We start from the raw sequence: 23064 nt of genomic DNA, 5'->3' as shown, positions 1-23064 counted from the left end.
TCTTGTCCAGTGTGTTGTTGTTGAGTGTGCTGTTTTTTGGCAAAAGATGTCTGTAGTTATTTTGAATTTGATAGCATGGTGGTCAGTCCATGGCAGGGGCATGTTGTCCAGAGTGTTGATGTCGATGTTCTGTTTGAAGATGAGGTCAAGGGTGTGGTCAGAAATGTGGGTGGGAGCACTTATCAGTTGTTGCAGACCTAGTGCTTCAAGTTCGCTGATGCTATGTTAAGAGGTTAACCCATGGAGTCTTGACTGGTTCTTTTTCTCCAAACTGTAAAAACCACAAACTCATGACAAGACCTTATCTGAACACTTCGTTAGCTCATTATTTCTGTAAGTGCTCTAAGCCTAAACCACAACACTCAAATCCTACGAAAGAAAAACAAATGCACAAGGAAATACACCAATAACATTAAAGAATATAATTAAACAGCACATATATAAAGATGTGTAATAGAAAGACATTATTAAAACACCTACCAGTAAATAATATCCAGTGAGTTCCTTGATGCCCAGTCAAAAAATATTAGTACCTTTAAACAAGTCTCATCTGAGGCACTATGTAGCCCTAAGTATAACTCTGTACCAGTCGAACAATACTCAGAGCTTAGTGTAGATATAACACTTTATATAAGCAGTTTTGCAATAATGTTTTTAACAATGTTATAGACTTTTGAGAAGATTTACACAGTCCAATGAGTGTTTGATAAAAAAAATCAAATACATTTATTTGTGTTTAAAACATCATAAAAAATACTCTTGGTATACACTGGGGGAAATTTATCAAGCATTCAACACTGTATTCTCAATATTATCCGCATCTAAATTCACTTCCGAATTATTAATCTAATTTATGAAACAGTAATTGGTGCTTAGAAACTATATATTTCTAAATCCGTAAATATGTCCGCAGCTCTAACGCCGAGATACGTTCGAACATCTATACGATTATTTTTCTACAGTATTCAATGTAATCTACGCTATTATTCAATTTATCATCCTGTCAACAATTCTATCCGGGCATCGTATTTCCTCACGTATGCGCTTTTCTATACGCATATTCTGTGGTCGCGAAATATATCTTCAAGCAGCATTTATAACGCATATATTAATCAGTTATGGAAATTGTTATTGCAATGTTTCATACTATTTATATGCGTTGAATGGAACGAAGAATAGATGTTCAAGCTGTTCAACAGATAGATAGGCTTCAAAGAAGGCGCAGAAGGATTCCAAGGTTTTTTCGTCCCAGATCAGGACTTGATGCACTTTCTGACATTGACATCATCAGGCGTTTCAGATTGAGTAGAGAATCAATTGAAAGGCTATACAATCAAATATCTGGTCAACTTGAACCCATTACTTTTCGGACACATGCTCTGCCCGGAATGTTGAAGCTGTTGGCTGTTTTACATTTTCTAGCAACTGGTTCCTTTCAATCAGTTACTAGTGTAGTTGTTGGCATGAGCCAGCCTTCTTTTTCACGCCACCTAACTACAGTGATTGATGCTCTTTTGTCAGTTTTCAAACGGTATGTTTTTTTTACCAAATACTGCTGAAGAATGGCATTCTGTAAAGCTTAATTTTTTTAGACTTGCTGGAATCCCAAATGTGTTGGGTGCAATTGATTGTACTCATGTCAGAGTAAGGCCACCACATCTAAAAGAAGAAATGTATCCCAACCGCAAGTTTTATCATTCTTTGAACATCCAGATGGTTTGTGATGCTGGTTTGAAAATCATGAGTGTCCGTTCAGGATTTCCAGGATCATGTCATGATTCATATATTCTCAAACAGTCTGCCCTGTATAATAAATTTGAGGAAGGACAAATGCCTGAAGGATGGCTACTAGGTATGATTATGAAAATTAAAAACGAAACCTTCTAATGTGCGTTAATATTAACTCACAATATTGTTAATTTTTGTGCAGTGTATAATATCAATAGATTTTAAAATACAGTATATACCCTGTTTTTATTTATTTATTCTGTTTGCTGCAGCACCAAGGTCAATGGATTTTTAGTTCCATACCTTTTTTAAAATACCTATCTATCTATCTATCTATCTATCTATCTATCTCTCTCTCTCTCTCTATATATATATATATATATATATATATATAGCGATATAATTACATTTTTATTAATACCAATATATATGTACAATTTAAAACATAAAAATGGTTACAAGTAAAAAGTGTATCTGAACACATTTCAATTTGTATAACTCTTTTTATTTTTCAAAAGGAGATGCAGGATATTCCTGTAGGAACTGGCTACTTACTCCTGTAAATATTCCACGCACAAGATCTGAAATGCGGTACAATGATGCACACAAAACAACTCGATGTGTGATTGAGAGGACCTTTGGAATGCTCAAAAGCCGTTTTCGTTGTCTAGATGAATCCGGAGGCACTCTTCAATACGTTCCTGAGAAAGTGGCTGTTATGGTTTTGGTCTGTTGCATGTTGCATAACATCGCTTTGCGACAATCGAACATAGAGGAACTGGAAATAATAACACCAGATGAAGATGGTGTTGAATCTGTTCCTCAAGATGTAGTCGAAGGGGGTACACATGCACGTAACCAGTTGATATAAACTCATTTCGTAGGTGAATAAAATAAAAATTATGTATTATTTATGTATTGATTCCATAATTTTTTGCAATAATTATTTATAAACAATCTCTTCTTATATTCACAGGTTAACTCGAAAATTTTTCTAAGTTCAAGCATGAAAATCTATAATTCAAAAATGAAAAACGTTCTCCACAAAATTATTCACAATTTAGATGATGAGAGTGATGTGTAATTCAAAAATAAATATGTTCTGATTGATACAGTTGAAAAAAAAAATTATTTGCCTATGTTGTCTTTTCTTCTATTTGTTATTTGTTTAAAAAAATTAAAATAAAATAAAAAAAATTTTAATTTTTTTTTTTTACTAACGACTTACAATATAGTTGTTGAAAATAAGTTGTATCCTTGAACAGTGTGCAATTAAGAAAACAGGTTCTGTGATTCTAAACTTTTTATTATTGTTTAAAACAAGCACTAGCTTTGTATATATTTGCAAGCCAGATACAGCTTTTGGAACCTATAAATTAAGAACAAACCTTGCCTAGACGTATGGCAATTCAATTGGAATAAAATGTAAGCTAGTCAAGTATAAAATGCATAAAACATATCAACCCCCTAGCTATAGTGTTGATGCTACACACTGCAAGAAAACAAACCTTGACAGGAGAGATGTTTTAAAAATTGAAACAGTCAAATTACATTTTATTGCATTCAATAGTAACCTTTTCATAACTATATGAACATCATAATATATTAAAATTTTATCAAAACAAGAAGGCAACATATAAAAACATTTTATTAAAATTTTCTAATAACTAGATAACCATCAATATATAATATAACAATGCAATTTAAATAACTAATAAACTTATTTAAACATATATGAAACTTTCGTTAATAATAAGATGCAAGAATAACAATTGAAACAGAATTTAATATACATGTATTGAATAACATTCTAATCTAATGAGGATGCAAATTATGTGAACCGAATAAGTTTTAACAAACTATCTGTCTCTTAACACATTTATCATAAAATAATATAAACTCAAACATTGATTTATAAAAAAAAAAAGTTTTCCTGAATTTACTCAAATGATTGACATATTACGTAATTTCCTTCAAGATTAGAAACTCGTTAGCAAGATGTCGCAACGTTCTCCATTCACTGCTGGAGAGCCAATTATTTTAGTTTATGGGATGGAGAAATATTTTCCAAAAAGAATAGGAGGTGTTAGATCTGTCAAACAAGATCAACGCGATTATCTTGTTTATGTGATAATACGCAGGATGTATCGGGTATCGGGAATAAAAAGAACAAGAAGACAGTGCCTTCAATGCTATTCGGATCTACGTAGACGTGAAAAGGAGTACCATACTAGGATTAGAAGTCTCATTAGAGTTTGTAAGTGTTGACTACATACACTATTTCTAATAGATATTGTATTTTGATTCAATTTCTACGTTTAAAATGGTTTAGTTAAATAATGTTATGCGTTTGTTATGACGCATTTTATTAATTTTAAAGATAGATATAAATAAAGTGATAGAACTTTATAGATATAGACAGATATACTATATATAAATAGTAATCAATATATAGAACTATAATGAGAGATAAAAAGATAGATCTAAAAATATAAAGAAAAAGAATATAGAAAAATATAGATCTAAAGATAAAGGGATAAATAGTGATAGACTTAATGGTTGTTAATTTAATCAAAGAGAAATAGAAAGAGCTATAGAGATTTTAATTACAAATTGATAGCGATAAACCGAAATAGATATAGAAAACTATACATCTAGAGATAAAAACACAACGAAAAATTAAGTCCCAGAAAAAAAAGATACAAAGTTATAGATAGAGAATATAGTTTTTAAAGAGTAAACTAAATTAATAAAGAAATACAAAGAAATAGGACAGATTAAGAGAGTTCAATTAATAGAAAAAAGAGAGACACATATAGAAAGTAATAAAATTACTTTGTTCAAAATAATATTTATAATAACAGTGACAGAAATAGAAAGCAATATTGGAAGAGAGAGATAGAGAGAAATATAGTGCGAGGGGGAGAGAGAGAGAAATAAATAGATAAAAATATTTACAATTAGAAATATAAATAATAAGAAATAGGAGAGAAAGTGAGAGATAGAGCTAGCAAAAGAGAGAGATAGAGAGAGAGAAAGAGAGAGGGAGAGAAATACAAAGATAGATAGAGATAGATATAGATAGATATAGACTTGTAAATGTTGAGATATGAAAAGAAAAATAGAGAGAGATACAAAGATAGATATAAATAAACAAAATGATATAAAATAAATGATAAATCTAGAAATATGAAATAGAAAGAAGAATAAGAGATAGAGAAAGATAAGAGTTCAAGAGATTTATCTTTATATATAAATAGTAAAGTTTAGATAGATATAAATAATATAATTGAAAAATAGATTCAACTCCAAAAAATAATAATTATTATAAATATATATATATATATATATATATATAGAGAGAGAGAGAGAGAGAGAGAGAGCTCTATATCATTCTATCTTTTCTTATTAATCTTTGTTCAAAATATTTATTTATTCTGATTTTATTCATTAATGGAAATGTGATTACAGATACCAAAAGAAGAAAGGAAAAGAATAAGAGTGCTCCACGATACCTGAGACCAATAATGGCTTTTACCCCAAACAGTAATGCACAATCTCCTCCACTTCCTATAACTTTAATGGAAAATAATGATCTGAACACAGAAATTCAAGATCCATTAACTACTGATATGGACAATCAATATGAATGTGAAGTAACTTTGACAGCTGAAAATGATCAGGAAAATGTCATTGATGGAATTGGATCTAGTGAATGTGAGTGTCAATCTAATTATACATTTTTTCACTGTATAAAAATAGAGTAAAGATAAGTAATTTTCATTAGTTGATAAAGATGTTATAAAATCGAAATACATCAAAATGTGTATATCTCTAAATTCTAATTCCATTCATTTTCTTCAATATAAATTAATAATTTTGTTTTGTTCTTATTTATCTTCCTTATATTACAGCCGTGCCTGAAAAAAAGCAAGATACAACAACCAAAAATAGTTTTGTAAAAAAACTAAAAAAATTTAAGAAAAAAATTATTGAAGATGAACAAGGAGATTGATAAAATGATTTCAATACTAGAAAAATGTTGATTGAAAAAATAATAATTTGATTTTATTATAATTTGTGAATGTTCTATTAATATTCTATGTCAAGACTAATATATATGTTATTTTTATTTTTTAAATATGACTTATTGATGTTCAGTAATTTTGAATATTTTGATAAAAATTAGTGATTAAAACTAATTATTAAAGAAAAAATAAATATTTTGTTTCAACCGTTCTAATCTTTTTTTTTAATAGCGTTCACATATATTTTTTGGCTTAGTAGTTCAAATGTTATAAGTTCTACAACTTGTATTCAAACAACGATTATAATACATACTGATCAATATATTAATTTATAATTTTGGTTTATTATTTCAAGACCAACATATATATTATTGATCACATTAGCATATATCTTGAAAATTATATATATATATATATATATATATATATATATATATGTATATATTGTTCTCTCTATATATATATCTATATACACACACACTGAATAATATTTATATTTATATTAATGAACTAAAAATATCTAAATAAATATATATATATATGTATAGTTACCTAACTATATATATATATATATATATATATATATATATTGATCAAAGATCTCTTTTTCTATCTATCTATCTATCTATCTATCTATCTATCTATCTATATATATATTCCAATGGATTGTCCCCACTTGTAGCGCAAAAAATCTCTCTCCAAAGAAAATATCATTAGGGCCAAAAGAAATTGCTCTAATGAGGAAGATTATAATAAACAGTGTAAAATTATTGAAGAAAGACTAAAACAGAGAGGATATAATGAAGGCACTTTAATTAAAGCAAAAGAAAGTGTTCAGCAAAAAACTAGGGAGGATTTACTAAAATATAAAAGGAAAGATGCAAAAAGAAGGGACACTGAGAAACCCAGGTTTATAACTACCTATAGTACTGATTTTAAAAACATCAGTAAAATCATTAAAGATACTGTACCTGTGTTATATTCAGATCCAGTACTAAAAATTATAATGGAAGAGGGTGTAGATATTATACCCAAAAGAGGAAAAACACTTTCAAACTACCTCTCTCCATCTAATCTTCCAATAAAACACAATAAATGCTGGCTAAAAGAGAGAAAGGGATTCTTTAGATGCAGGAGAAATATATGTAAAACTTGTAACCATGTCATTGAGGGCGATACTTTTTCTTCATCTGCTACCCAGCAAGACTATAAAATTAAGTATTACATAAATTGTTCAACTACACATGTAGTATATTTACTTACGTGTGATCTCTGTAAAATTAACTATGTAGGTAAAACCAAGCGTAGCATTAAAGATAGGTTCCTTCAGCACCTCAGATCAATAGAGGATGATGACACCGACACACCAGTGTCGAGACATTTTAAAAGTCAACATAATTCAGATGTCTCTTTATTAAAAATTCAAGGTATAGATCATGTTCCTCTATGGAAACGAGGAGGAGACAGAGAAGATAAACTTAACAAACGTGAAGTCTTCTGGATTTTCACATTAAAAACATGTAATCCATTAGGTCTCAATATGCGTAGAGACCTGGATCTTTTTGTGAATTAATATATACACAACAGCTTTTCTTTTAGATAAGGAAAAGGGGAGAAATAATATATGGCCATCATATTAGTCTTAAACAATAAATTATTTTTACATACATTGTAAACTCTAAACCTTACTCTAGAAATAAATTTAACATTTTTTGTATGACACATAGTGTCATATATAAATTACATCAAAGTACTACAGTTGAAAGATTGCAATTTTATCTAGTGGTATAAGATATACTTATGAGAAATGAGGCAAAGACATAAGGTAATTTTTAATGTATAAAAGTTAACATCATATTATTAATATACATGTAGAAGAGAAAAAATTCTTAATATATAAAAGTTAACATCATATTATTATTAATATACATGTAGAAGAGAAACAATTCTTAATATATAAAAGTTAACATCATATTATTATTAATATACATGTAGAAGAGAAAACAATTTCTGCAAATGTATTAAATAACTTTTTGAAACATGTTCTTCAACAAAGGATAGGCAGTAAAGAGAGAGTTCAAGCACACAGTGTCTAACATTTACAAATGTCTCTTTAAGAAAAGTGCTATAAAGCAGGTGTGATCAGGATTGCTTTCAAGCAGTGATCAAGTGCATAACTGCACGAAACATGTCTGCATGTGGTTCAGATCACTGACACTGTGTTTTTACATTAAGTGCTTTATTACAGTCGTGTGTAGGCTGTCATGTTTTTACTTTTGATACTACAATAAAGGAAGTTTTACTTTTCTTTGGAGAGAGATTTTTTGCGCTACAAGTGGGGACAATCCATTGGAATATATTCTATTTACTCAGATGCTGACTACAGACCGGCTCAGTCTCCACAGCTGCAGATCTCCATACACTCTGAGCCAATTGCTCCCCAGCGTGTTACCGGACAGTGAGTGGTATACAGGTACCTTTTGAAATTATATTGCTAAAATCTATGTGTGCGCTACTTACTTACAAAGTGTTCTTTTTTATCTATATATATATATATATAAAAAGTATATATATATATATATATTCATCAATATATATATATATATATATATTTTATATATAAAATAACTCATTGTAATAAGTAATAATTGTAATTGTTAAAATAAATATATAAATAAAACATCGAATATGTATGTAATTTATGTTTTACATATAAATTTGACAATAAAAACATTCTAAAATATTTAAAATTAAAAAAAAAATATATATATATATTCATTTTTATTAAAAGATAGCCAATACAGATCTTACTCAATTTTATTTGGAAAAAAAAATTAATTTTGATTTTCAAATCAATTTCTAAAAATGTAAGATTTGTATATGATTATCATTTTTAAAAAAAGAAAATTAGTACATCAATAACGATTGTGAATGTTCTCTGCCATTTCAGGAAAATCAATTACTGAAAATAAGATATTTGATATGCAGATTGATTTACCATGGAACATATCTTTTTTCACATTACAAAACATGATACTACATTAAAGTTAAATAAGGACAAAAATATCTTTAAATTTTGTCAACAATAGAATAAATGTACATAAAGCTATATAATTACCTTCTTCTATAACTCCGGATATAATTTGATTGAAGATATTCATGACTTCTGAAAATAAAAAATAACATTTAATTTTTATGGTTCTTTTAATTTGTTAACAAGAAAAAAAATACAACAATACAATTTAAAAAAAAAAAAAAATACCTCTCGAATTTCTGGCATTGTCAACGGGTGTACTGCAGGGAATATCAGGCAATGTATCCGCTGATCCTAAACTATGTGTTGTTATCGAAGATGACGAAAGGGTTCTTTGACAAACATTTTCTGTAGGCCTCATTTGGCTTGTAGAAGCTAATTTGTCAATTGACTGTGTAGCTTGTAGAGAAGATTGGCTAGAAGGTCGTGCTATAATAGTTAAAAAGAATACATATATGTGTTAGAGGGACATTTTACTCAAAAATAATATTTCATGTTTCAGATTGAGAATATAATTTCTGAAAACTTAAAAACTTATTTTTTGTTAAATTTTTTATTAATTCTCTTGTTATTCTTATTTTAAAGATAAACCTAGGAGGTTCATAGACTAATTTATAAGGCCTTGAAGACCTACCCTCTTCTATAAGGGCTTATCTTCTGTTTTTTAACAATATAGGTTGTTAGCTCATGAGTGTCAAAAGTTATAGACAATTATCTTGGTATATTGATTCGAAAAGGAAGATTGTAATTTTAGAAACAGGACCATTTTTGTTGAAAAAGTAAAATTGTATTTGCTGATTGGACAGAAACAATTAACAATTGCTGTCCATGGTCTGAAAAAAAAATGGTCTCTCGGCTTAGCTTAGAGACCTTCATTTTAAAATCAAGATAGCAAGAGAATGAAGAAAAATGTATAATGTTTGTAAATTATAGTTGTTTACAATTACATAGTATATGAATCAGAAAATAAATTTTTAGGGTTGAGTGTCTATTTATTTTCATCATAATATTTATGGCCTTTTTGGAACTTAAAAAAGCCTGCAACGTATGAAAGATGTATACTTGTGAATCCATACTCCATGATTTGAAGTGCACATGAATATAAGTAAATGTAATTTATCCTAATCTTACTTTAAAATAAGTAAGAAATTATAAACTAACAAGGTCAATAATTCAGTATCACATATCACTGTTGTGCGTCTATAGATAAGCTGTTTGAACATGTAATTTGTATACAAACCTGGAAAATCATCGTAATCACAAGGGACATCAAGACCATCTACTATTTCGTTCCCCAATCGAGACAATACACGTCGTTCATAGTTGAGAAGATCGGAATCCATTGCTGGGCCACCGCCGGTAGCCCTAGCTGCTTTTTTTTCTTTGGCATATTTTGACTTTGTGATTCTTTTAATGTCAGAGAAACGCTTTTTGCAACTATCCACATTTTTGGGAAAACGTGATACTGCTGAAACAGCGCGACTAATCTCTTCCCACAAAAACTTTTTTCTGCTATGTGTGGTAACACGCTGCTTATAGCCGAGAAGAACATCATAATGCTCTAGTACACACTCTACTAGAACTTCATTTTGTTCTAAAGTAAATTGGACATTACGTCCACTTTTGGTTCTTCCAGCTTCAATCGCTGCCATCTTGTCGCAATAAAGATTAATCTGACTAATAAAGTAATAGGCGTATGCTAACATTCGCGCCGTAATGACGTCTTAGATTCATTTTAATATCACATGTAAGTAACGTCCGCTAAGTTGTTCGCTTTATCATATTGAATGCTTCATAAATTAGAACAATTAGGGAGTGATATTTATCATAGATACGATGATATTCGATTCAAATATGACGCGAATAATTACGGATTGAAATTTGATAAATAAGTACTAGTCAAGTTAATACGGAGTGTGCGAATAATGGCGTTATAATTGCCGATCGTAATTGCGTGATAATTCACATAGTTATAAATTTCGTCCACTGTGTCATCCAAGTATTACAATTAAAACATATGCAACAGTGTATACCAAGAGTGTCTTTTATGATGTTTTAAACTCAAATAAATGTATTTGATTTTTTTATCAAACACTCGTTGGACTGTGTAAATCTGAGTTCTAAAGTCTACGCTACCATTGAGAGTCATCACTCCCTACTCTAAAACCCTGAGAATTCAGTGTTCCAGCAGTGCCCGAGTTCAGCTAGCTGGGTTGTTGTATAAGATCCAGCCGGCATCTATTGGCATAAGAGATTGCCTTTTCTAAATATGAGTACCCTGTGTGGAATTGCATTACTTGAAATTGCCGATTCTGACTGATATGCACATGCGGCGCCTCTTTTGTTTTGCCATTCTTCTATATGTATAACCTGCGAGCTTGTGCACATGCTCAGTAGCATCTTGTTCACCAGAAAGTGTGAATATAAAAAGAATGTGCAAAATTTGTTTAGAAGTATATTGGAAAGTGGATTAAAACTGCTGCTCTATCTGAATCTTAAAAGTTTGTTTTGACTTGAGTGTCCTTTTAAGGATACTTTTTCAAATGTTTCTATCATAATGTTGCATTAAAGGAACACAAAAGTGCAAAAAGAAAATGCTCTAAAGTTAGATTGTTCTATTATTGCATTATTGCTTGTTTATAACTGCGTGTTTACCTCTGCAAAGCAATTAAACACCTAGTTAAAGTCAGCTCCAGGCCAGCAATGCACTGATGGGAGATAACTGAACGCGTGATGAGCAAATGACAAGAGACAATAGGCTCCATTTACCAAGCTGTGATAGCAGCTTCGGAGCCTCAGCATTTCAGGTTCGCGTGAGTGAGTTAAGTAGCAGTGGTCTAACAATATGCTACTTAACCTCTCCACCTCCTAATCATCAGATTTGATCTGGATGGTTGACAGCTCCCTCTAGCAATTGATCGCATGCGAGCAGTGGCTTATGCAATGTTAAATGCAGGCATCGTAATGCTGCCGGCCTGATAATAAATGGAGCCCAACACGTCTAGCCACCAATCAGTAATCATCTTTATTAAACTCAAAGTGGAATACAAAAATGAACATAATTGGTGAAAAACGATGCTCCCATGAAGCATAACACTTACAAACAAAAGAATTGTGGAATTTCAACTGAACATGCATAGGTGGTTAAACCAAATAGACATGTTTATGTACATGTTCTTTATTAACAAAGGAAGCCAAGAGAACAAAGTACATTAAAATACAAGTGAATTTAATTGTGCAAGTTTAATTTTCGGCTTTTATATCTCTTTAATAAATTTGGCTGAACTATAGTATTTCATCATTGATAATTATCACAACATATTATTAACTATATATGTTAAAGGGACATTAAACACTTTGAGATGGTAATATAAAATGATAAATTGTATATAATAAAATAACTCTGCAATATACTTTCATTATTTATTTTGTCCTCTTTGCCTGTAATTCCATTCTGAAATTGTGAGCTTTTCAGTTCCTGTTAGAAATGGAAGTGCGGCACACTGTTAAATCGAGCACAGCCATTGGCTGCACACTCTAATGACCTATGTATAACTGTCCCTAATTGGCCACAGCAGAGAAGGTAACACAAGTTACAACATGGCAGCTCCCAGTGTTTTATAGACACTAAAACTTTACACTTATTTTGTCACTTTTTAAACAACTAATGAAACTTTAAAAAATACATCTACATGTTAGCCATGGACTAATCTTTTCTTTGAATGCATCATTCTATCTAGAATGTATTTAGTGTTTAATGTCCCTTTAACAACATACAGTAATTAGAGATGATATAAAGGGTGTGATCTTTATATGTGTGTATAAGGAAAAATTAGTATTAGACAAAATTCACTAAAAACTGATTTCAATTTTTTTGGAGACTGTGGGGCATATTTAACAAAGTGCGAGCGGACATGATACGAAGTAGCGTATCATGTCCGCCGCACAACGATAAATTCCGACAGCATACGCTGTTGGCATTTATCATTGCACCAGCAGTTCTTGTGAACTGCTGGTGCAATGCCGTCCCCTGCAGATTCACGGCTAATCAGCCGCTAGCAGGGATTTTCAATCAACCAGATCGTATTCGATCTAGTTGATTTTTGCGGCATCGCCGGAAACATGGGGCATCAAGCTCCATACGGAGCTTGATAAATATGCCCCAATGACTATTGTTCATTTTACTAAAAAATATAGTGAAGCCAGGTAAAAGAGTTACAGTTGGCTGATGAAACAGCCTATTGGGAGCTGAGAAACGTGTTGCATAATTTTTTATTGTTATTGTAATTTTTTGTAAAGTTTAAATCTAGTTAACTTTAACTTAGATATCACCTTTATTATTTTCTCCTTCCATTCTAGTATTTGCCTGCAACAGAAGAGTGTACCTTAGGAGACAGTCAACTGTAGACTAGAATACCCAGCATGCCCTTATGCACTATTACGCCTATAGTGTAAACAAGTTGGTGAGTTACCCACTTAGAATCTTTTAAACTTGTCACTATATAACAGTACATTCTACACCATGAGATGTACTTATATGCTTGATTTCCAAGGATTCTAAAGGGAGGCTTTTATATTTGGCAGAAAGAACAACCTGGTGCCCTATGAGGTGCCCTTTAGTGTTTTGTTTCTAGTGATCTGTCTGAGGTTCCCACACCATATGAAGAAGAGCAGCCCAAGTGAACTGAAATAAAATTTGCTGCTGGACTGATACACTTTCAAATATTTTCATTATACAATCTTTTGATACATTACATCTTTTGGGTTACCATAAGCGCCCCCTTAGGACTTAATCACTAAGCCTTATACACTTTGGCATATTAGACTTACCTTGGTTGTTAGTTGGATTCACAAAAGCAGGCAGTGGACTAAAAGCCAAAGAAACGAGCAGAGATATGTAGTTGTACAAGGAATCAGGAACCAGGTGTCAATATCAGAAAATAATGCAGGAGAAAAGTCAGGTAAAAGAGATTGGAAGCACAGGGAAACCTAGAGGAGGCAGGGGGCAGCAAACAAGCTAGGGTCATGACAAAATAGGTCAGGAACAAGAACAACAGATCATCCTAGACAAATAACAAAGCACCAAATAAACTTTCAGTGGCTTTTTATAACCTCAAGTGCCACTTTGGCACACTTTCTGCTTCAAGGTAATTTCTGACATCTATGGAAGTACAGTCCGCACAGCCTACTCCGTGTTTAGCTGAGCCCTGCTGGCAGCACACATCATGTTGTCAGTCCTTTTTCATCAGTGCATGTCATCCGACCGCGCTATTAATATCGCTATTCCGACTTAAGGCTAGATTACGAGTGTAGTGCTAACAGTTACGCACAGGCAAAAAGGGGTTTATCGCAGGTGTTTGCGTGCGTTGGGGTTTTCTCTCATATTACAAGTTGAAAGTAATCCTGATCACTTGTGCGCTATCGAAGTTAAAACGCATCAGGTTAGTGCAACCTCAGAGCTTTGGTTAACTCTTTTGCAAAACAAAAGGTGTCACAAAACACATCAAAAATACATTTAAATGTATAGTTACACTCATAATAACATCATCTAATAAAAATGATTTAAAAAAATATTGCACAAAAAAGTTATAGGGTTCAAAGATATGTGGTCTCAAGTGTTAGAAAAAGAAAGGAAGGCAAAGGGCTTTAACAGAGATACATACATATACATGTCTAAAGATGCATACGTATGCATATTATATGTTAACCCTTTAAGGACACAGCTTTCAGTTTGCTCAATGGTTTTATGACGGAAAAAATCCATCATATATCCTTAAGAGGTTAATATGTGTGTTCATATGTATTTATTTATATATGTATTTACATATTAACACATAAAAACATATGTATACATATATTTCAGTTGTGCTCATAAGTTTACATACCCTGGCAGAATTTATGATTTCTTGGCCATTTTTCAGAGAATATGAATGATAACACAAAAACTTTTCTTTCACTCATGGTTAGTGTTTGGCTGAAGCCATTTATTATAAATCAACTGTCTTTACTCTTTTTAAATCATAATGACAACAGAAACAACCCAAATGACCCTGATCAAAAGTTTACATACCCTGGTGATTTTGGCCTGATAACATGCACATAAGTTGACACAAAGGTGTTTTAATGGCTGTTAAAGGTAACCATCCTCACCTGTGATCTGTTTGTTTGTAATTAGTGTGTGTGTATAAAAGGTCAATGAGTTTCTGGACTCCTGACAGACCCTTGCATCTTTCATCCAGTGCTGCACTGACGTTTCTGGGGAAAGCAAAAGAATTGTCAAAGGATCTGCAGGAAAGGGTAATTGAACTGTATAAAACAGGAAAGGGATATAAAAATATATCCAAGGAATTGAGAATGCAAATCAGCAGTGTTCAAATTCTAATCAAGAAGGCGAAAAGGAGAGGTTCTGTTTGTGAACATACTGCATTCATCTTGCCATCAATTCTGACCAAATTTCCTGTGCCTTTGTAGCTCACATGTCCCCAAAACATCAGCGATCCACCTCCGTGTTTCACATTAGGAATGGTGTACCTTTCATCATAGGCCTTGTTGATTCCTCTCCAAATGTATTTTGGTCTCATAACACCAAATGACTTTGTGCCAGAAGGTTTGAGGCTTGTCTCTGTGCTGTTTGGCGTATTGTAAGCAGGATACTTTGTTGCATTTGCATAGTAATGGATTTCTTCTGGCGACTCGACCTTGCAGCCCATCTTTCTTCAAGTGTCTCCTTATTGTGCGTCTTGAAACAGCCACACCACATGTTTTCAGAGAGTCCTGTATTTCACCTGAAGTTATTTGTGGGTTTGTCTTTGCATCCCGAACAATTTTCATGGCAGTTGTTGCTGAAATTGTAGTTGGGCTACCTGACCCTGGTTTGGTTTCAACAGAACCCCTCATTTTCCACTTCTTGATTAGAGTTTGAACACTGCTGATTTGCATTCTCAATTCCTTGGATATCTTTTTATATCCCTTTCCTCTTTTATACAGTCCATCTACCTTTTCCCACAGATCCTTTGACAATTCTTTTGCTTTCCCCATGACTCAGAATCCAGAATCGTCAGTGCAGGACTGGATGAAAGATGCAAGGGTCTGTCAGGAGTCCAGAAACTCATTGACCTTTTATACACACACACAAATTACAAGCAAACAGATCACAGGTGAGGATGGTTACCTTTAATAGCCATTCAAACCCATTTGCGTCAACTTGTGTGCATGGTATCAGGCCAATATCACCAGGGTATGTAAAGTTTTGATCAGGGTCATTTGGGTAGTTTCTGTTGTCATTATGATTTAAAATGAGTAAACACAGTTGATTAACCATGAGTGAAAGAAAAGTTTTTGTGTTATCATTCATATTCTCTGAAAAATGGCCAAGAAATCATAAATTCTGCCAGGGTATGTAAACTTATGAGCACAACTGTATATAAGTGAATTGGAGCCTTTTGCAGTTAAGTAGATGAAAACATATAAAAACATATTTATGCAATATTCATTTTTAATAGTGCTTAACTGTGTATTTACAGTATATAGTTGACATTCCAATGTCCTGTACATAGTAGAATATGTTCAATGTATATATAATCATGTATATATAATCATGTATATATACAGTATATATATATATATATATATATATATATATATATATATATATATATATACAAAAAGTGAAGAAAGAATTCGATCCGCAGGTCAGATGAGTAAATTAAAAACAACTTTATTTATTTTCCATTAAAAGTCCCTGGAGGGGTCCTACAGCAAAAGAACATAGAGCACTGTGTACTCAAGCTGACATGTTTCGGCTGTATGCCGTAATCATAGCTTGATTGAGTGCATCAGTGCTAACCATTTAATAGACAATGTTATTTCTGATTGGTTAAAACATGATTACACATTTTCAATGTTAGAACTAGAGTGCTGAGTTAACCCCTTCCCTACCTGATTTCTATGTGCTGCTGACCAACTACTATCTTTTGTTGAAAAGTTACATTCTTATGTTAAATATAGGTATATATATGTAAAATGGAGATAAATGATTGGAAGACCTGGACTTATTGCACTATATGGCTGTCAGTATTAAAATGGGAAAATATTTGGATATTTTGTTTTACATTGTTTTTAACCATTCTGTTTGGTGCACTTTTGTTTTGTGTTTTACTTCTATTCCTCAATTATTACACTAAATGACTGAGTGCCGTACCTATAGTGAGTAAATTTCTTCTGTAGCTTTTGTCTAGCTGCTTAAGTGACCTCTAATAAGTTTCACTGGACTGGTGACTATTATACATTATGCTTTTTACTTGATATTACTATATTAGTACATAACAGAGACACTTCTTTTTCTTCTCTAGTGTAGATTCTATTCACTGGTTGGGCACAGAGGAGTATATACATTTCACATTTATCTAAATGCTCTATCTGACAATCAATACTTTTTCCCAATAGTATGTTATGAGATTTTGAATATTTGAAATTTTAAAATACTTAATACTGGAGTAGAAACAGTATAGGGATATTTTTCTAAGATACTTTTTATTCATATGTTGTTATTGCCAATAGTTTATAAGATCATATACGGAGTTCAAACCCCTTGGCACTCTTGTTTGGAGCCTAAAAATCCAATACATCTCTCTTTTTCCTAAGATGAGATTCCTATCCCCACCTCTTAAAGGGGTTTTGATTTTTTCAATGGCTTGCCATCTCAGGGTAGTGCTGCTTTTATTATGTGAGTCTTTAAAATGTCTGACCAAGGGGGTAGTTGCCTCTCCCATTTTGATTGTGGACAAATGATTGCGTATTCGGACATTTACCTCAGTTGAGGTGAGTCCTACATATTGCAACTTGCATTCCACACATGATAGAACATATATGACATAAGAGGATGTACAGTTTAGGCAGGAAGTTATTTTAAACACTTCACCTGTGACTTCTGAGCGAAATTCGTTTGAGATAATGACTTTGTCACATGGCTTACATCTGGCTCTACCGCACCTGTACATCCCCCTATGCCTTAACCAAGAGCTTTCTTCTGTGCCTGTTACCCTAGGCAATTCAGAGGGTGCCAAATAATTTCCTATGGTTTTGCTTCTCCGATAAGAGCATCTGAGGCCCCTGTCCACACTGTCTACAAGCCTGTCATCGGCTTTCAGTAGATGGAAGTGTTTGTTTATTATACCACAGATATTCTTATATTCTGTGCTATAATCTGTTACAAATGTAACTTTTCCTTCCTGAGTGGATGGATTGGAGGGTCTTACTGATCCCTGTAAGAGTGCTTTCCTATCCAGTCTGTCTACCTGTGACTTTGCTTGCTTGATAGTATATTTCGGGTAGCCCCTTTGCATGAGTCTCTTCTCAAGATCTCTGCTTTGTGCCTGATAAGTGCTCTCATCCGTACAATTCCTTTTTGTTCTGATGAGTTCGCCTTTAGCCACTGCCAGTGGAACTTGCTTAGGGTGGCAACTCATTGCATGAAGCAAAGTGTTTTTTGTAATCAGTTTCCGATAAGTGCTTGTTCTGACTTTGCCATTTTCAGCAACTGTTAGGGTAAGATCTAGAAAATGTATCTGACTGGTATTAGTCTCATGAGTAAACCTAAGGCCTATGCTGTTGTTGTTCAGTTTGGCCATGAAGTCGGACATTTCACTGTCAGTACCCCGCCAGACAAACAAAAGATCATCTATGTATCGCCTATAGAAGGCGATACATAGTTTATGATAATTTTCTTCTCCATAGATGTGGGACAGCTCCCACCAACCCATAAAAAGGTTGGCGTATGAGGGCGCAAATTTGGCCCCCATTGCTGTCCCACACCTCTGGAGAAAAAAATCCTCATTGAACCTGAAATAATTGTGATTGAGAAGAAAGTTGGTAACTCTCAGAATATACTTGATAAATGTTTCATCAAAATAGGAAAATTTCTCTAGAAAGAAGGTTATAGCTGTTAAGCCTTCCCCATGTGGAATGGAAGAATATAGAGCCGTGACATCAATTGTCAGCCACTTGAACTGGCCTTCCCAATTGAAGTCTTCCATAAGATTCAGTAAGTCTTTCGTATCTCTTATGTGGCTCTGTAAACGGACCACAAACGGATAGAGGATTGCATCAAGCCATTGTGACAGATGTTCAAGGAGGGACCCTATGCCACTCACAATGGGCCGTCCCTGAACATCCGTCAGGCTCTTATGCACTTTTGGAAGATGGTGGAAGATGGGCACAACAGGATTCTCTACAAAAAGAAAATCATGGGTGTTTTGATTCAGGTGCCCATCCTCTAAACCATCATCCAGAAGTGATCTCAGCTCCTTTTGAAAGGGAATGGTGGGATCCCTTGTGAGCCTCACATAATTGTTGGTATCATTGAGTTGACGCTCTGCTTCACTAATGTAGGCACTTCTATCCTGGACTACCACTGACCCCCCTTTATCCGCTGAGCGGATAATAAGATTTTTGTTTTTCTGAAGTTCTAATAGAGCTTGTTTCTCTTTGTGAGACAAATTAGATTTGTGCTCACCTCTATCTGTCATATGGGACAGTTGTGTGAGATCTTGCTCTATTCTGTTGTAGAAAGTTTCTAGGATAGGGCCCCTGGACTGTATAGGATAGAATGCTGATTTATTCCTGAAGCCATTGAAATTCTTGACTGTGTGTGTGGGATTTTCATTATTTCCTGCAATTGCCAAATTTTGGAGTGTGATCACATCACAAACTTCTGAGAAATCTAGAAGTTGTGAATTTTCAGGGCCATGCTGGAGAGATGTTACAATCTCAGGGTCCTCAGCCCGCATCTCATTACCCCCCTGAAAATGTTTTCTAAGGGTGAGATTTCTGATTAGTCTGTTTACATCCAGCATGGTCCTGAAAAGGTCAAATGAACAGGAAGGGGCAAAGTTTAACCCCAGACTAAGTACTTTCAATTGTGTGTGTGTCAAAGTAGTGGAGGAGAGATTAATAACATTGTACTCTTTTATTGGTATTTCGTTGCTCTGTTTCCTCTTTTGGAATACCTGTTCTGTTTGTGCTGTCCTATCCCAGTTTTGTCCTGAGCCTGGTGAAAAACCTGCTCGAACTCCCTGCGGTCTTCCCCCATATTGGAAATGTTGCTAGTTGTCTGCTGACTGGTACTACCCACATACTTGGATACTGTGCCACCTTTCTGTGTGCTGTGTGGGTGGGGATTATGTTTTGGATTGCTTTTACTCTGTTTTGCTTGTATTACCTCTGGGGCACTTTCTTGTAATGTAACCTGCTTATGTGTATTTTTCAATTATATATATATATATATAAAAATATTAAGCACAGAAAAGGCACTCGCTGGTTAAATAAAACATAACATTTAATAAGTTACATTAAAATAGCATGACGTTTCGGAGGCATTACGCCCCTTTATCAAATGCAGATACTGCTTTTGTAATTTTTCAAGCTGTATCTTGCATTTGATAAAGGGGGCGTAATGCCTCCGAAACGTCATGCTATTTTAATGTAACTTATTAAATGTTATGTTTTATTAAACCAGCGAGTGCCTTTTCTGTGCTTAATATTTTTTGATATTTTTTCAAAGTGCACCCTGGGAGCTGCTATCATTTATGGAGTGCCTTTTCTTCTGACCTCGTTTTATATATATATAGTCATGGCCAAAAATATTGGCACCCCTGCATTTCTGTCAGATAATGCACCACTTCATCCAGCAAATTGTTAAAAATACAAATGTTGAGGCATTCTCATGTTTATTTATTTTGTTTATATTGGTATGACACAAAAAAGTGGAGAAAAAAAAGTAAAATTCCATGCAAAACTCCAAAAATCGACTGGACAAAATTGCTGGCCAGTTCAGTACTCTCCAGCGCTTTGTCTTAAACCATTTCTGGGTGCTTTTTGACGTGTGCTTTGGGTCATTGTCCTGTTGTAAGACCCATGACCTCTGACGGAGGTAGTCTTCCGATTTCATAATGCTATGCTCACAGTCAAGATATCCAGTGCCTGAAGCAGCAAAGCAACCCCAAAACATCAGTGAAACTCCACCATGTTTAACTGTAGGGACTGTATTCTTTTCTTTAAAAGTCAAATTTCTTTTTCTGAAAACAGTAGAATGATGGGCTTTACCAAAAAGCTGTAATGTTGTGTCGCCTGTTCACAGCACATTCTCCCAAAAGGATTTTGGCTTCCTCATATAAGTTTTTGGCAACTTCAATCTGACTTTTTTATGTTTCTGTGACAGCAGTGGGGCCCTCCTGGGTCTCCTACCATAGCGTCATGGCGACGTATAGTGCAAGCTGACACATTTGTACCCTGTGCCTGAAGGTCTGCTTGAATTTGTCTGGAAGTTGATCAAGGTTCTTTATCTACCATTTGAACAATCTTTGATACATTTTTCTCTTTCATCCTTGTCCAGGGAGATTAGCTACAGTGCCATGGACTGTAAACTTCTTGACAATGTTGCACACAGTGGACACAGGAACATTAAGATCTCTGGAGATGGACTTGTAACCTTAAGATTGTCCTTGATTTTCCACAATTTTTGTTCTCAAATCCTCAGACAATTATTTGCTGCTCTTCATCTTCTCAATGTTCAGTGTGGCCCACAGAGACACACAACAGAAAAGTTGAGTCAATTTTTCACCATTTTAACTGGTTGCCAGAGTGATTTCTATATTGTCAGCACCTGTTAATTGATCCAGGTGAGTTTAATTACAAATTACAGGAGCATCACAAACTTGAAATGCAATTATTTCTTAAAATTTTGAGAAGGTGCCAATCATTTTGTCCATTTTTGGAGTTTTGCGTGGAATGTATCAGATTTGGCTTTTTTTTCTCTACTTTTTTGTCATACCAATACAAACAAAATAAATAAACATGTGAATGCCTAAACATTTGTAATTGGAACAATTTTCTTGGTGAATTGCTGCACTATCTGACAGAAATGCAGGGGTGCCAATATTTTTGGCCATGACTGTATATATAGAAACATGTATTTATGAACAAACAGAACATATTCTTCTATGTGAAGAACAATGGAATGTGACATATTAATATTTTCATGTCGGGTTAGCGCATTTGAGAATATGAGATTGGGTTTGCTCGCGAGCAGGGTGTTTTTAAAAAAAAAAATTGCTCCATTGACTTCTATGGGAGAATACGTCATCGCATGCACGATATTCTAAGTTCAGCTTTTTCCGTGTATCACGTTAGCATGCAAGCAAAAACTGTTTTACTTTCAACTTATAATACGAGCGCTACCTGGCGCACGCAAAAAGCTGACTTCTAACGGAATTAAACGGGTCCTTCCTTGGACAGATTTTTATCTACCCCCACAACATTATACACAGACCAAAAGATGGAGCCTGAAGAATAGGGGAAGGCAGTAGCCCATCAGGGCTAAATGCTGGGTGCTCATGCTGCTCATCTTGAAAGCCTCGATACTAAATAAGATCACTTGAGTGAGATGATACATACTCTATGCCAAGGATCCCAAACTGCACCTGTGCCCCCTCAGTCACCCACTTCTCAAATGAGGGCTTTAAATGTACCTAAATTGTCTTTGCCAGAGAGGTTTGACTGCTCTTCAAGTGATGGCAGGTGGTTTCTATACCCCTTAGGAATGACCCTGTAACATTCTATACCTCTGAAGCTTAAGTCACCCTTTATTATATCTCTCTTGAAAGGGAAAGCATTATCTTGGTGTCTCACCCCTTTTACAGAAAAATGACCCTGATCTGCAGGATGCTAAAGCCATTCTGTCAGCTCTTCAGACGGTGTTTGACAAACCTGGATGGGAAGCTGTTCCTCAGGCTTCTCTACTAGAGTTACAACAAGGTTCTGTATCTGTAGCTGAGAATGCTGTGGAGTTCTGCAAGTTGGCAACAGTGACAGATTGGAACCCAGGGGCCTTAAGGCAGCATTTCCCATAGGTCTGTGCAAAAGAATCAAAGACAAACTGGTATACAGAAATGTACCAATAAACCTTGAAGACTGTATATCCTTATGTATTAAACTTGATACTTGCCACATAAATGCCAAATTGAAAAAAGATAGAACCAGGAGATCACAGAGGCCTCAAGATAGATTAGCTGCAAGATTTTCTTCTCCAACTAGTACGCCGACTACCCTAACTACAGAGGAACCTGTGGAAGAGGGGTCTTTGCATTTATCAGAAGCAGAAAGGCTTAGAAGACTTAATCTGGGTCTGTGCCTATATTGTGGCCAGAAGGCACATCTTTTCAAGACTTGCCCAATTAGGCTAGGAAAAGTCAGGGTTTAATTTTGTTTGGAAGGGCA

At 33.9% G+C, this 23064-nt stretch overlaps 1 protein-coding gene across 1 annotated transcript; it reads left to right on the top strand.

Annotated features, from left to right (window-relative positions):
- Positions 1-1163: 1163 nt before the first annotated feature.
- LOC128661454 (putative nuclease HARBI1) lies at positions 1164-2599 on the top strand. The gene is made up of 3 exons (XM_053715707.1): positions 1164-1531; positions 1593-1729; positions 2247-2599. The coding sequence occupies exons 1-3, from the start codon at positions 1164-1166 to the stop codon at positions 2597-2599; spliced, it is 858 nt and encodes a 285-aa protein (XP_053571682.1).
- The last annotated feature ends 20465 nt before the right edge of the window (positions 2600-23064 follow it).

This window comes from Bombina bombina, chromosome 5 (assembly GCF_027579735.1).
Source record: "Bombina bombina isolate aBomBom1 chromosome 5, aBomBom1.pri, whole genome shotgun sequence".
Classification (NCBI taxonomy): domain Eukaryota; kingdom Metazoa; phylum Chordata; class Amphibia; order Anura; family Bombinatoridae; genus Bombina; species Bombina bombina.
This window is presented reverse-complemented; position numbering and strand designations above follow the sequence as displayed.